The following is a 15,407-nucleotide window of genomic DNA, read 5'->3' as shown; positions in this document are numbered from 1 at the left end:
CATTTAAATCCACTAGTTGTTAATCCATTCCAATAGATGGGCTACTTTGTAATTGTGTTTGGTTAATGCTCCAGTTACTGGCCGTGTGTTGTTTAGATGCTGTTATTATGGCCACTGACCACCTCTCTCTGTCTTTCCACCATGTCTGTATTCTTAATATGGCTGCAGTGTGGTGTGGGATAGAGGGAGATATAGGTCTGGCAGTGAAACACATTCCTCTGCATTGCACTCGGGTCTAAACTTTATTTGTCCTTGGCCTTTGCAGCTGACGGCAGTTTTGACCTTCTATTTATATCTCCCTGGCCATTATGTTGCCCTTTGACTTTCTCTACTGTAACAGTAGAGGTGGCTAACTAAATGTCACATGACACGTGAGAGCAGATGTATTTAATCTCAGGAGCCCCTGTCTGCTCTTCCTTTCTCATCACAGATGTTTGATAGCACTCAACTGGTTGGGGAACGTATTAGTTTCGTTTCGTTCATTTGATTTGTGTGTTGTTTAATTGTGCAACGTCACATTATTTAGTAAGAAAATGTTATAATATACCAACAGTGGAAAGGAATGATCCCTTTACATTTTTATGCAACAATTAGTTGCATAACAAATGTGAATGAATGAATCATCATTCATTTGTTAGTAAATTAAACAAGGCAGCTGGAGTATCTGTGCAGTAATTGTTCCCAATGCATGTAGGAAGACTAAAATCTGGATATAAGCAACTTTTTAGTGCAGAACCTCCAATCTTTTTTAAATGTTGTAAATTAGACTTTAAACTTACATTTTGAAAATTTAGTTGAAAGTGAACCATTTTGCCAGATGTCATCATCATCATCCTTTGAGTGCCCTCAAGATCTGAGACGCAAGCTGCCTCCACTGGTCTCTGTTGCTCATTGCCACACCAAGTTCATTCACATACAGTCCTGTATCCCAGCTCAAAACATCTGGACATGTGAGTGCCAGATGTCGATAGATAAGATTAAGGGATATAACCAAACCATCATCATAGACAGACAGACAGACTGTAACTGTAAAGCAGAACTTTGTTCTGCTTTACATGGTGATCAAACATACTGTTGCAATAGGTAAACAGCAGTGACCTGGACTGGCATGTTTCACAATAAACAGCAGCTCTCCATGTTATCCTATATACTGAACACTCGTATAGTAACATAAAAACAGGAATTTTGGAATGCCTAATCCCATAGTAGTTTTATTTTTTATTTTTTACAATAACTGAAGTTCCATCAAGATACATTTTATAATAAAAACATTACCACAATACAGGGTAATCGCTGAACGAGGAGAGAACGTGACTCCCTCACTTTTCCCAAACATTTCAATTGGTATTCAAACCAAGAACCAGGTGATATCTGGCCATGTTCTCTAACCCAGTGGTTCTCAAAGTGGGGTCCAGGGACCCTCAGGGTTCCTTGAGGGAGTTCCAAATGTTCCCTTATTAGAGTCCTGTAACTCTGAGAGTGTACAAATGGAACCAAGTGGACCATTTGTACACTCTTAATAACACTCATATAAATGTGAGTTATGGGGTCCTTGAAATTAAAAAGTTTAAGAACCACTGCTCTAACCAATACGCTACCATCTACCGTTCCTATAAGTATTACTTCTAACTGGGCTGACCCAAAGTAAACTCATTTAGGTGATAACAATGTGATAACGTTTTTCAAGTCAATCCACTCCCAAGTGTATTTGTTTCAGTGTACGTACCCTTTGTCACGACCGTCATGGATGAACTTCAACATACTGTTTGCACATTCTCTATTTACGGCCCGTACATCTACTTAAACGTTTAGATTTCAAATATAAAGTGCTTATATCATGGCTACGGATATTAAAATTCAGTTCGGGCCTTCAGAAGTACCCGTATGTTCCGTATTGTTCAATAAAAAGCGTTTTAATCTGATCTGTGGCCATTTTCTCCGTTTTTTCGCCATATTCTTTCAACTACGCGAACCCATTGGTTGGGAGGTGTATTGCACTCTGATACATTATAACTCTATGAGAAAATGGCCACCAATTGGATTAATATGCTTTTTATTGAACAATACGGATGATACGGGTATTTCCGAGGGCCCGTACATAAGTGTAACATCCGTGGCCATGGGGTAAGTACTTTATATTTGAAATCTGAACGTTTATGTAGATGTACGGGCCGTAATGGAGAAAGTGCAAACACCAGGTTGAAGTTCATCCATGACTGTCATGATATGACAGTCATGTTTCAGTGTACGTGCCCTTTAAGAGAAGGGGGCGTAGTGTCCATGGTGAGCGTAGTACGTGTGGCGACTGTGGTCCCTGCTGTGCGTTGCATTCATCTCCACCGAACCAGGATCACACGGTGCCGGGCGGCCAGCACAACAAGTACCGAGCTGCGGATCACACGGGCCGGGTTAGGGCTAACACAACTACCGGGGGACAAAATGGTGAAAGTGACAGTCGTACAGACCAAGCCGTACGCGGACCAAAAGCCTGGCACCAGCGGCCTGAGGAAGCGGGTGACGGTGTTCCAGCAGAACCAGCACTATGCGGAGAACTTCATCCAGAGCGTGCTGTCCGTGGTGGAGCCCGCCGAGCGGCAGGCCGCCACGGTGGTGGTGGGGGGAGACGGACGCTTCTTCATGAAGGACGCCATTCAGCTCATCATCCAGATCGCTGCTGGCAACGGGGTCAGTAGTGCTTAGTGAAGAACACTCGCTGTACTACCGTCTGCAGTGGTTCTCAAAGTGGGGTCCGGGGACCTCCAGAGGTCTTTGAAGGGTTTCCAGGGGGTCCCCAGCCAAATGTATAGTTGGGAAGCAAAAGACCCTTATGGGTCTGTAACTCTGAGAACTCAACACTGGTGATGATACTACAGTGTAGATTGTGGGTCCCAGAGATAAATGGTATCAAATGCGGGTCCGTGGGCTAATGTGTGTCAATTTGGGGGTCCTTGACATGAAAAAGTTTGAGAACCACTGCTGTACTGTATAAAAGATCTCTCATCATCATGTCCTCGTCTCCTTTCAAACACAGCCTTTCTGCTAACAAGCTAATGTTAAGCTAGCTGTCAACACAAGTTCATAGAAGTGACAGCGTCTTCAGCGACACCATTCATTGATGCTCAGCATGGCTATGGTATTATTTTGGGGCTACAGTCTCCCATTACTAGAAATAACGTTACTTTACAGTATTATATTATATTATTATATACTTTCCCTCGCTGACCTTTAGCTTTATCATAATCACATTTAGTTAAACATGGGTTACATTCTGTTTACTGATATAGATGCTTTACAATGTAAAGTTTACATGATTACAGACAGTGCATGGTTTTCCTGCAACAAAACAGGTTTTTGTGACATGCAGAGCTTGTGAATATGAATCTGATAGGTGTCGTTGAGGTTCCAAAACTGTCCCTCATACCAGATGTCCACTATGATCTTTTAGTGAACTGCACAGAGGTCAGTCTGCATGTAAAACTGTAGGCTACCTTTGACATTTCACGCACCGACCCTTGCAGAGCCAGAGACTAGACACCACTAGCTTAAATGGAAGAAGCTTGTTCTTCATTTCAAAACAGTTTTCTGTTTCAAAACGGTTCCCCTTTTTTCAACTTAATTTCACAAAAGAAACTGCATTTTGCAGTTAATGTGGTGCCTTGGCTAGTGTTGTAACATGGGGTGATGTTTCATAATAATGATGCTCCATGATGATGATGCCTCCACTGTGTATTTGGTGGTGACTGAATGGTGGGCGTGACGTGCAGCAGCAACGTGCAGCCAGTCACGTTGCCCTGCATACTGTGGTCTTACGCTGTTGCAGAGAATAGATGGGAACTGCATGTTCAAATAGAGGGGGAACTGCTTCTTTATGTTCATATGAAATATGTTATACCTACGTTTTCCATAGATTACTGAGCTGTTTCCCCGCACTGCAATTTCTCCACTAATGCTTGACATTAGGAAAAGGGGTTGTAGACTAGAGGGAAGTTGAACCCCAGTCATTGACCCCAGTCACAGTAGCCACTGCATGCTCATGTCTAAGCAGTGAGCACAGAGAGAGACAAACACTACATGGTCAAATCAGAGAGAGAGTCAGAGTGTCATCATTTTACAAAGGGGTCACCTTTTATTAAAGTTGCTAGACGGGGCACCTGCCTGCTCAGGAACAATGCAAGTTGGAAATACATGCCCCACTCGGTTATATCTATGTAATATCTGTTGTACCCGTGTCACAGTACCCGTCTGTACAACAGGTCTGTCTGTCTGTGTCCCATTTCTTGCCCAACACTTTGATTTATCTGGAAATGCACTATATAAAAAAGATGAGTGTAATAAATCAGCAAAAAAATTGTTTAATATGAAAACAATATTAAAAATTGTGGAGACCATTTTCATTGTACGTCTATTACACTAGAAACAAGATAACATAGTGTCAGTCATACAGTACCACAACAATTGCACTACAGTAAATTGAAACAGTATATTACACAAGGAACACGTACTTGAATTTTGACACCATACCATGCAGCGGTAGTGTCATATCATACAGTTACAGTTTTAGTGAGGATATGGCCACGTCCACACTAATATGTTAAATAAATAAAAAAAATCCACAATAGAATAAAAACAGCATCCATGTTTGTGGTTTAATCACCTAGCAACCGCTTCATTTGCGCTGCCAGTCGAGGACTTATTTTTTGTAGAATTATTTCCTGTAATGACATTGTTATTAAAAGCATGTTTTATAGAAAATATATATCTATATCCCCCGTTCAGACTAAAACACATACAAAATCGAAATCAGTATTAATCAGAATCAGAATATTTGCATTTTCTAATTGCACTATTGTCTGTCCTTTCATGCAGATTGGCCATCTGGTGATAGGTCAGAATGGAATCATGTCCACCCCAGCAGTTTCCTGTGTGATCCGCAAAATCAAGGCAGTGGGAGGCATCATTCTCACAGCCAGCCACAACCCAGGTGGACCTAATGGAGACTTTGGCATCAAATACAACATCGCCAGTGGAGGTGAGTGTTCTGGTCAAGGATGTAACACTAAAACAGACAGATAAGGATGGTTAGTTCATGATGTCTCTATACCCTTAATTACTTAGTACATACTAGTTATTATAACTGATAGTGAAAGTTCATCACTTGATTTTAAGATTTAAAGTTTTATTTGTGTTTGGGACTTACTCTGCATCATATATCGATGCATACGTTTTATTAGCTGCAGCAAACACTGGGCAGCAGTTGAATAGACATGAGGAGAGGCAGTTTTCTTTTACTCTTATTATTTAAGGCACATAGAATGCGGAACATTCTAAGCATAAATACACCAATGAATTCTTGACGATGGTACACTGCTCAGAATGTTAAGCCCAGTCCACACCAAGGATTAGCAACGCAACAAGTTGCAACTGCAACCACTTGACCTGCAACGGGTCAATTCAGACCGTTGCAACTTGTTGCAAGTTGCAAATCGTTGCAGGTTGCAACTCGTTGCTTAGCAAATTATTGTTATTGACTGGGTTTTTTGCTGCAAACGTTTTGCTTTTTGTGTGTGTGTGTGTGTGTGTGTGTGTGTGTGTGTGTGTGTGTGTGTGTGTGTGTGTGTGTGTGTGTGTGTGTGTGTGTGTGTGTGTGTGTGTGTGTGTGTACAAATGCATAATCATGTACATTGGTACTACGCTGAGCAAACAATATAAACAAAAAAACAATTACACACTTGATGGGCTTTGTAATTCATTGGATTTTCAAGACACATTATCTTATGGGTTGAGCAAAAATGCAGGATTGAGTTGTAAAGTGTATGAGATGTATGTTACATAGATAGCTGCATGTAAAAAGTAGGCCATTTCTGACACTGCTCTTTACCTTTGATTGTAGGACCTGCCCCAGAAGGCATTACAAACAAAATCTTTGAGGTCAGCAAAAGTCTGCAGGAATATCACATCTGTCCTGACCTGAAAGTGGACATATCCAAGATAGGCAAACAGACCTTTGAAGTGGACACATTCAAGCCTTTCACAGGTACAGTGACATGTAGGGTGAAGACACACCCCTGAACCCACAAATAAGTGTTTAACATTTCATTAGTCACTCCATACAGGAAATGTTTTTGTTTTGTTCGTTTACTTAAATTCTTTCTCTAACATTTTTTAAATAACAAACACACTGAGGGCTGTCACACAATGTTGACCTTTGTGTTAGCAATGTAGCATTGTTCACCTTTAAAATGTGCAAGGTGAGTGGCATCAGGATGGGGAAATAAATGGGGAAGTAAATGCTCTATGAGTGGAGAAGAAAAACACAATTATCCATCTTTCTAATCCTTAAAGGATTCAGAGAATGAAGGAATCCACATTGGCAAGTGTATAAAATAATATGAGTTTTTATCCTTAGACCTCTTGGTCTAACTGAGTCTGTTTCGTCTTTGTCTCATGACAGTGGAGATTGTGGACTCTGTGGAAGCCTATGCTGAGATGCTGAGGGAAATCTTTGACTTTGCTGCACTGAAGGATCTTCTGTCCGGAGCCAATCACATTAATGTCCGCCTGGACGCTATGCACGGAGGTAGGGAAACACACACAAATGCAACTCCTTGAAGCTCATTGTCTGATATACTGATGAATAAGGGGAATTGTACTGAGCTGGCTTGTCAAAACAAGCCAGCTCTCTCCCAGCCCTTCACTTGAGCTACACAGATTACGGAAACAACATGGACAGTACATGCTCATATTTCAGTTAGGAAACCTTTCACACATAGTATAATAGTTTCAGTCCTTGTGACTATCAAAGAGGTCTATTAAAATGCTTTTAATAACTGAGTGAACATTATAATGGCTCCCAGAAGTATTGTGGGTTGTGTTGTGGAATCATGAAAGTTGCAGAGCAACCAAAGAAAACCTTCCCAGTCTGAATTACTTTTAATGTTTTTTTTATGCCTGTATTTTAACGAACACTTCCAAAAAGGATTCTGAATAAGCCTACAGGCTTCCTTCCTTTTCTTGCACATTATCTATGCTTCTTATTTTTGATATGTACTGTTTTATACATTGAGCTTATAAACTAAACAAATTAACTGCAGGAAATGTGTTGAAATTGTGAGACTGATAATCAAAATAAAAAAAGATTATGGTCCTGAATTGAATTCAGGACAATATAGACACAGCAAAATGTACTTTCTAATCTGCCCTCTGGTTGGCTCTCCATTGTGGTATATATCATAATTTATTCAACACCTCCGTTCCGATCCGGAGTTCAGCTCCCAAATCCACATGGCTGCGAGCATTGCAGTGCAAAGTGTCATTTTTAATAACAATCTCTCAATCTTTTTGCTTAGTGGTTGGTCCCTATGTGAAGAAGATTGTCTGTGAAGAGCTGGGTTCTCCTGCTAACTCAGCCGTCAACTGTGTCCCCCAGGAGGACTTTGGGGGCCACCACCCTGACCCCAACCTGACCTACGCTGCTGACCTGGTCAACGCCATGAAAGGGGGAGAGTATGACCTTGGAGCTGCCTTCGATGGCGACGGCGTAGGTCTTCATTTCTCTATAAGGCAGTTTTATGGTGTCTCTGCTGTAGCAGACCAAACACAGTAGAGCCTGACCGATGCCAGATTTTTGGGTCCGATCACGAATTTGAACTTGAGTCTTGAACTACCGATTACTGATGTTTTGATAGATATTTTGTCAAAAAGTGCAATAATTGAGAAAAGGTTGGATTTCATTTTGATTCTGTTTGAGAACATTTCAGTTATACAAAACATTAATAAAAAATAAACGCAAATAATGAATGTTTTGAAAATGCTGTTTTGCCTATAATGACATCCCCAGAATAGGGATGCCAGGTTGAAAGTTGTTAAAAATCAATTGGGACACATCGGCGGCATAAGTGATGTCGTCAAAAAAGTAAATTAATGGCCGATATCTCGGTCTGGCTCTAGAACACAGTGGAGTGTGACAGGTCATGAACTGGGCTCAGAGTGACTCAGATGTCGGCTGTACTTTCTTCTCATCTCAGGATCGTAACATGGTGCTCGGGAAGCATGGCTTCTTTGTCAACCCTTCAGACTCTGTGGCCGTCATCGCAGCCAACATCACCAGCATCCCTTACTTCCAGAAGACTGGTGTCAGAGGACTGGCCCGCAGTATGCCCACCAGCGGAGCCCTGGACAAGTAAAACACACTACATTTTATCCAATGTTTCTGAAATGACAAGTTTGGTGGGAGGTCTGCTCAGTCTATCACATAAAACCAATGTATTCAACCTTGAATTCAGTGTGTGTGTGTGTGTGTGTGTGTGTGTGTGTGTGTGTGTGTGTGTGTGTGTGTGTGTGTGTGTGTGTGTGTGTGTGTGTGTGTGTGTGTGTGTGTGTGTGTGTGTGTGTGTGTGTGTGTGTGTGTGTTAGTGTGGCCAAAGCCCTGAAGATGCAGCTGTTTGAGACTCCCACTGGCTGGAAGTTCTTTGGGAATCTGATGGATGCTGGCAAACTGTCCCTGTGTGGAGAGGAGAGCTTTGGAACTGGTGAGTGAATTTGATATGTGTAGGAACAAGATGCTACACTCTAGAACAAACTAGAAGTTTATTAACTTAAAAAAAGTTAAGTTACATTTTATATCCCAGGTTTCCATATGCCGATCGTCTTGACGGAGTCTTTTTGTAAAGTTTGAAAGCAGAAACTCTTTGTGCTCTTTGGCCAGAACGTTTGGAGTGTTTTATAGATACCCTGATCACATTCATTTCCAAGATATTCGAACACTTGACATGATTGCTGGACTCCTAGGTAGGGCTGTCACGATTATGACATTTTAAGTGACGATTCATTGTCACACAAATAATTGCGATTAACGATTTAATAGTGTTTTTGTCGTTGAACACAGGAACATAATATGAATAAAAATGACATTTCTGTTTAGCGTTTAGGCTTTGAAGTTGCACAGGGCAGGTATGACACATAACCACCTAATTATACAAAGAAATGACTGACTGACAAAATGTAATAACTTTATACTTTGTAAAAACATGAATAGTGGAAATAGCCGATCTACAAGCTCACAACGCATCGCATCGCGTTTGTAGACCTGCTATTTCCTGCAGAAGAGCTAGCTTACTTTTTGAAAACTTTTTGAAAAAGCTATTTACTTTTTGAAAAAAAAGACAAGATTTTTCAACATGCAAACGATTATAACGATTGTGCAAAAATAATTGCCATTAGACGATTATGTAATAATTGTGACAGGCCTGCTCATAGGGAGGGAGGTTAGAACTTGCACTTCATTCCAGGTTGCGGTGAGGCTTGCTCTCATACGTCTGTAGTAAATACAAACCACCTTCCTCTCCCCTCTATCTCTCTCTCTCTCTCTTCCTTTCCCCTAATCTCTCTCGTCTTCCCTCTCCTCTCTGTGTACCAGGCTCTGATCACATCCGTGAGAAGGACGGCCTGTGGGCGGTGCTTGCCTGGATGTCAATCTTGGCCACCAGGAAGCAGAGCGTGGAGGAAATTATGAAAGACCACTGGCAGAAGTTTGGCAGGAATTTCTTCACCAGGTCAGCAGAGTACCGCGTAACGGTGTCTGTTGAAACAATTCAGAACCACCGGTTTTGTAATGGGAAACCGCTGGTTCTCAATTGGTTTCGCAGTTGGACCCAAATAATTACCGCCTGCAGCCCGGGATAATATAATATTCCTCCATTAAAGTTAATCTTTGTAAATAAATTGACGTCTTTCCGGCCACTCATAATGTGCTTTACAATGTCATTCACACTCGCCTGTTAACACACCTGTTGGAACTTCTCACCACCAGACTGTTGGAAGAAATTATAGGTTTGGTTTAGGGTTCTGGAAGGTCCTTGTTTCACAAGAATGTGTGTATTTTTCTTTTCTTTTCTTTTTTTCCCCATTAATGAGACTGGGTCCCAAGACTAAATGTGTGTGAACCGCTGTTATGCTGACACAGGCTTTTGGGTTATTAGTTATTACTAGCGCTAATAGCTATCACTGATAAAATGATGGAGTATTGGTACCATCTAGTGGCAGCTTATAGAACTGCAATATGTTAAGAGCCCTGTTTCAGAATTATTTGTATAGGGATGCCAGTTACTGTTATGATCTATTCAATCGTTTCAGTCCTGTCTGGATTGGCCATGTCAGTAATATTGACCTCACATCACGGTTCTAGCCACATACTTGCTCGTGCTCAGTTAACTTGCGGATGCTCTGGTATTGTTGATCTTAATAATTTGAGACATTGCAGACTGTTTACAATAAGATTTGTCTCTTGCGTGCTGAAAAAACTGAGTTCTGGCCGCTGCTGCACAAACATGGGCTATGATGGCCAGGTTATGTTTTGTACAATGAAAGGATTATCTGCACTCTCTTCAGTAGTTTCCTATGCTCTTTAACTTATTTTTTAATAGGTTCACAGCAGCAGCAGTCTATCTAGAGAAAAGGTTATGTTTTGGTCAGGGTCCTACAGGTCTTTTTAGATCTTACTAATTTCCGTCTCTGTTCATCCAAACTAGATACGATTTAAAAAGGATAAACGTACTCATTATTGATATGATTGATGATATCTGCTATAAAGTGCAACTTCCCATCCCTCACCAGGTATGATTATGAGGAAGTGGAATCAGATGCTGCCAACAAGATGATCAAAGATCTTCAGACTCTCATGTTCGACCCAGCCTTTGTGGGAAAGAAGTTGTCTTCAGGTGACAAAACCTACGAGGTGGCCATTTCTGACGACTTTGCCTACACAGACCCTGTGGACGGAAGTGTCTCCAAAAACCAGGTGAGAGCCAGCATAGCCACAGCCAGGGGAGTGTTATGTAATACTCTGAATACTCTTTTTAACCACATGAACTCTCCCTTTGGTTATGTCATAATAGGCGAAAATAGCAGATCTACAAGGTCATAATGTGTCACGTTGCGACGTGTTGTGGGCTCATAGGACCCCAGTCAACAAATTGTATTGGGTTTAAATGGTTAATTCTCTTCCAAAGCTGTTACCTTCACAAAAACCCAACCGTACAGTTAGTCGTTTGAATTGATGAACCAAATTGAAACAGCATTTTCTCCTCATAATTTTGGAATATTATTAGACATATTTTTGTGGCTGGATGACAAAGACTTACAGTATATGATATCTTTGTTTTGAATTACATACAGTGAATAACCATGCATTACTTCCTCCACATAATTATTCCTAGATTATTTCCCTCTGCATTCATATTCATTTCTTCTCTCTCTCACTCTCTCTATCTTTCTCAGGGCTTGAGAATCATCTTCTCTGACGGCTCAAGGATTATTTTCCGCCTCAGTGGGACAGGCAGTGCTGGGGCAACCATCAGGCTCTACATTGACAGCTATGAGAAGGACCCCCAGAAGATCTACCAGGATCCTCAGGTCAGAGCCAGGAGGACTAAATTCAGCCAATTCAATGATGTCATTGCACTGAACAAATTGAAGTTAAAGTTCAGCAAATCCTTTGGTTGTTGACTCTCTCAAGACTAGACCTAAGGCCATGGCATGCAGTACGATTTATTTCATTGGTCAATCCGTTTTTTACTCATCCGAAGAAATGTACGAATCAAACTGGGTTAGATGTTTTTTAAATGACGTGCCGCCACTAGGTAGGCAAGAGGTCATGTGACTCAAAATTATCCAGCCAGTAGGACACTATGGAAAGCACTACACAGCGTAGATGTGTATTCAGAATAGGGCTGGGTGATATGGGCAAAATCAAATATTATAATAATATATCCTATTGTGAAGATAATAAACATATATAGATTTATTCTTTTCAAAAAATAGGGAAAATAGCAGATCTATAAGTTCACAGCGCATCACATTGCAACACGTTCTGAGCTTGTAGATCAGCTATTTTTGAAAATATCTGAACATTTTAAAAATAATTTTAAGTATAAAATATGGCTGACATCATTAAAACCAGGAAAAGACAACACAGATCATGATAATACGATATCCAAAATCCTCCATTGTGAATCCATATCACAATATTATCTGATACTGTCCAGCCCTAATTCAGAATCACTGACATTTGTTTGCTCAGTGCCAAGAGCCGTACACTGCACAAATTCACCACAAGGACATACTGTACCAATGTGGGCATAAGGCTGATACTGACCACATGGAATTCAACCAATGGATATTAGAGTAAAATAAAAACATAGTGGAGACTATAAGAGCTCCAGGATACTTTATAGAAATTTTACCCGATTTAGGAAAAGGTCTTGAGTAGCAGTTGGATTATGACTGGAGCTGACTTCTGCGTTTGAGGGGCACAGCAGGGGAGCTGTTTTACTTGTCACGTTTACTCTGTGAGCTGAGGAATTCCGCCTCCGCTCCTCTCCAAGTTTTCCTCTGCTGTCAAAGAGAATGGGCCTCAAAAGGCTTCAGTCGGGCTGGAAGGACCCCTGAACTCTGGGCCAACTAGCTTGTTTTGGGTGCAGCGTTCCAAACACAAGTTCCAGAACCCCTACAGTATTTGAAGAGTGGAGAAGATGGAGCCGCTTGGCTTACGATTTGACTTATGGTCGGTTATCAGAGCCAGAATGAAGTGGGGGAAAAACAGCCTCAGGGAAAAATAAGATTAAGAGCTCCAACTTGACACTTCATAAAGTTCTTTTGACTGATGTAGAGAGGGAAGTAATTGAGTGCAAGAAAGAGAGAATGGAGTGGAGGAAAAAGAACGATGATGAGGTTCTGCCCAGGCACTATTTACTTTGCTTCATCCTCTCCAGTGCTCCCAAAGCTTCCATGACCAGATAAGTGAAAGTGTTGCTTCAGAATCTTAAGAGATGAATGGGAAATGGACCTGACCTGAAATGGGCCGACTCCAGCTAGATTAGATTTACAGACACGGAGGGATCGTGTATACTTTTTATTTATTCTTTTTACATGTGAGAGGGGCCAGACTGAGTGGTGAAAGGCTTCTTTTCATTTTCAAGTTCTCATTTTTATTTATTTATTTTACATCAAGTGTATGCTGCTCAATTCAGGTTCATTACGGCACAGTGCACGTGTAACATGGTACATACAAAGAGCCCCTTGGTATGAACTCATTCCTCAGGTTGAAATACTCAAATTTCATTATGTAGTAAAGAATCCCCTTTCTGGAGGTACTGTAGATATTCAAAAAACACCATATAATTGTTATGTGGTGTGACTGCATTGCCAGAACAGTAACACAATGACAATAACTTAGAACAGCTAAGGTGAATAGTGTTTCTGTGATGCCAGGAAATGATATAGTCACATGTGGCTCCGGTTTGTTGGAGGCGAGGAAGCGGAGACCTTGTAACTTAAATGGAATTCTGTGTTTCATCTCTGTGCACAGGTGATGCTTGCTCCCCTGGTAGACATCGCTCTGAAGACCTCTCAGCTCCACGAGAAGACTGGACGCACAGGCCCCACTGTGATCACATGATTTCCTCCACCACGCTCCCAACACACAAACACACACACCAACAGGATACCTCCATCCACTGCTGTTGTGAAGTTGCCCTTGAGTCCTCCAACCCCTGTGCCAACCACACCTGGGCAAAATAATATCCTAAATGCATTCTTTTTTTATGTGAGAAAATATGTGATAAGCACTTGATTTTTATCTAACAATGAGTGTCATGTATCTGTGTCAGTGTGAGCATATTTGTCTTAATCTGTTATCTGTTATTTACCACTAAGTGGTGGAATTGATAAACTGACCGTTTGTCAGCAAATGGGGGCAACTTCACCCCACTCTCCTCCGTCCTCCTCCGTCCCATGTGTCCTTTACTGACCTGGTGCCTTCCCCCCCAAAAGCACTGCATACTGTAACCTCAGAACCTGTACCATTAAACCACATCCCAAGCCTTGAGAACTAACACTTAAACCACAAATAAAACAAACCACAGAAGAAAATACATTGTCATTGTCTGTGATCTTTGTGATGCATCTGGTCATACATCATGTTAATGACAAGCAATAAAATGTGTGTGTGTGTGTGTGTGTGTGTGTGTGTGTGTGTGTGTGTGTGTGTGTGTGTGTGTGTGTGTGTGTGTGTGTGCGCGCGTGCGTGCACAGACACAGCACTCACAAATGCAGAGAAGTATGTGGAGGGATTGTTCAAACCATCGATATTCTCAGCAGACAAAAGCGAGCATTGGCAAGAGAGCACAAAACATGAAATAAAGAGTGAGCGGGGAGATATTAATGATGAGGCCCTGCAGCTGGGAAACGTGTAGATAAAAACAGCCGATCCACCAGCAACAAACATGCTGTACTGCTGTAGCTACGGACTTATCCACACTCATCAGGAAGACCAAGTGTCTCCAACAAGATAATGCCTCTCTGAAGACATTCTTGAGGTTCACATCGAAGGATAAACTGATTAATTCTCGTCCTCCCGCTTTGAGAATGTGAGAAAAAGTACGCCTGTGTAATGAGATAGCCAACATTATCCTGATTAATGATAAGACTTCTTAAACTTTGAGCTGGGATTGGAGTCCCAAAGGCTGCATCTCTGGCCAAGCGTATAAGAGCTGAAACAGATTTTGGGACGTGGTTGGAAATGCAGTCATTCAGGTGGAGAACAACGGGAACAGAAGAATGCAAAGTGGAGGAGAAACTTGTAGCTGCTTTTCTGATCGCTCACTGCCAGTGGATTTATGTCAAATGTTCTTTTTCTCCTCAACTCACAACTCCATCTCTCTGGACCTAAATTGCCTACAATTTAGTTAATGGGAGTGAGTGAGGGTGGAAAATCAGGTGCACCCACGCTTAGGGAATGCTCAATCTTTCTCCCTGGACACGGAAAGGAAAATTGCCCTGAATCACAGATGGGACATTTTCCACCAATTTCTGTCACGTATGTCGTTCATGCTGTCCATGCCAACACGATCATTTCTAAATGTTAGAGCTATCATCCCAGAACACAAGCAGTTTAACCTAAACCAGGAAACTAACTTTTCTTACTGACTCCTTGTTCACGTAAGCCCTATCTTATACTGCACTTTGTAACCATGTGTTTCAAAAAGTGTTTTATAATAGGATAATAGGTTATCCTAATAGGTTTATTAATATTATTGTTAACAATAATATAATAATGATATAATGTGTTCATTGCTGCAGTGGCCATTCTTTTGTTGATGTTTAGATTGGGCAGACTGGTTTTTATTAAGGCTTTCCATCAGCCATCAAAGGTACAGACTGTGGCAGGTGGGATGTGTAACTATTTTAAACAGTTCCTCTGTATTCCCATGGGCGTATAAATAATTGGGTGGGACCCTTTTCATGCTGCTGGGGTCCTGTATTGTTCAGACCCTGTGATGCTGACACTGCGATGCATAATGTGTTCCCCTTGTTCAGACAGTAATGGCTTGCAGGTTGTATGGATTGGCTGT

The 15,407-nt window shown here is 41.4% G+C and overlaps 1 protein-coding gene across 1 annotated transcript; it reads left to right on the top strand.

Moving 5' to 3' along the window:
- Nucleotides 1-2,296: 2,296 nt before the first annotated feature.
- On the top strand, nucleotides 2,297-13,926 carry pgm1 (phosphoglucomutase 1). The gene is made up of 11 exons (XM_084065910.1): nucleotides 2,297-2,685; nucleotides 4,867-5,029; nucleotides 5,891-6,034; nucleotides 6,452-6,577; nucleotides 7,347-7,537; nucleotides 8,025-8,179; nucleotides 8,413-8,528; nucleotides 9,416-9,551; nucleotides 10,612-10,795; nucleotides 11,275-11,409; nucleotides 13,364-13,926. Exons 1-11 carry the CDS (start codon nucleotides 2,440-2,442, stop codon nucleotides 13,451-13,453), a joined length of 1,686 nt encoding a protein of 561 aa, XP_083922036.1. The 5' UTR covers nucleotides 2,297-2,439; the 3' UTR covers nucleotides 13,454-13,926.
- The last annotated feature ends 1,481 nt before the right edge of the window (nucleotides 13,927-15,407 follow it).

This window comes from Gymnoscopelus microlampas (assembly GCF_963454915.1).
Source record: "Gymnoscopelus microlampas genome assembly, chromosome: 9".
Classification (NCBI taxonomy): domain Eukaryota; kingdom Metazoa; phylum Chordata; class Actinopteri; order Myctophiformes; family Myctophidae; genus Gymnoscopelus; species Gymnoscopelus microlampas.
This window is presented reverse-complemented; position numbering and strand designations above follow the sequence as displayed.

Excerpts from the sequence above, each read along its gene's own strand:
- pgm1 (XM_084065910.1), top strand. The coding sequence starts at position 2,440 with ATGGTGAAAGTGACAGTCGTACAGACCAAGCCGTACGCGGACCAAAAG. Across the intron at positions 7,538-8,024 it reads CTGCCTTCGATGGCGACGGC|GATCGTAACATGGTGCTCGG; the intron begins GTAGGTCTTCAT and ends TTCTCATCTCAG. Across the intron at positions 11,410-13,363 it reads AGATCTACCAGGATCCTCAG|GTGATGCTTGCTCCCCTGGT; the intron begins GTCAGAGCCAGG and ends CTCTGTGCACAG.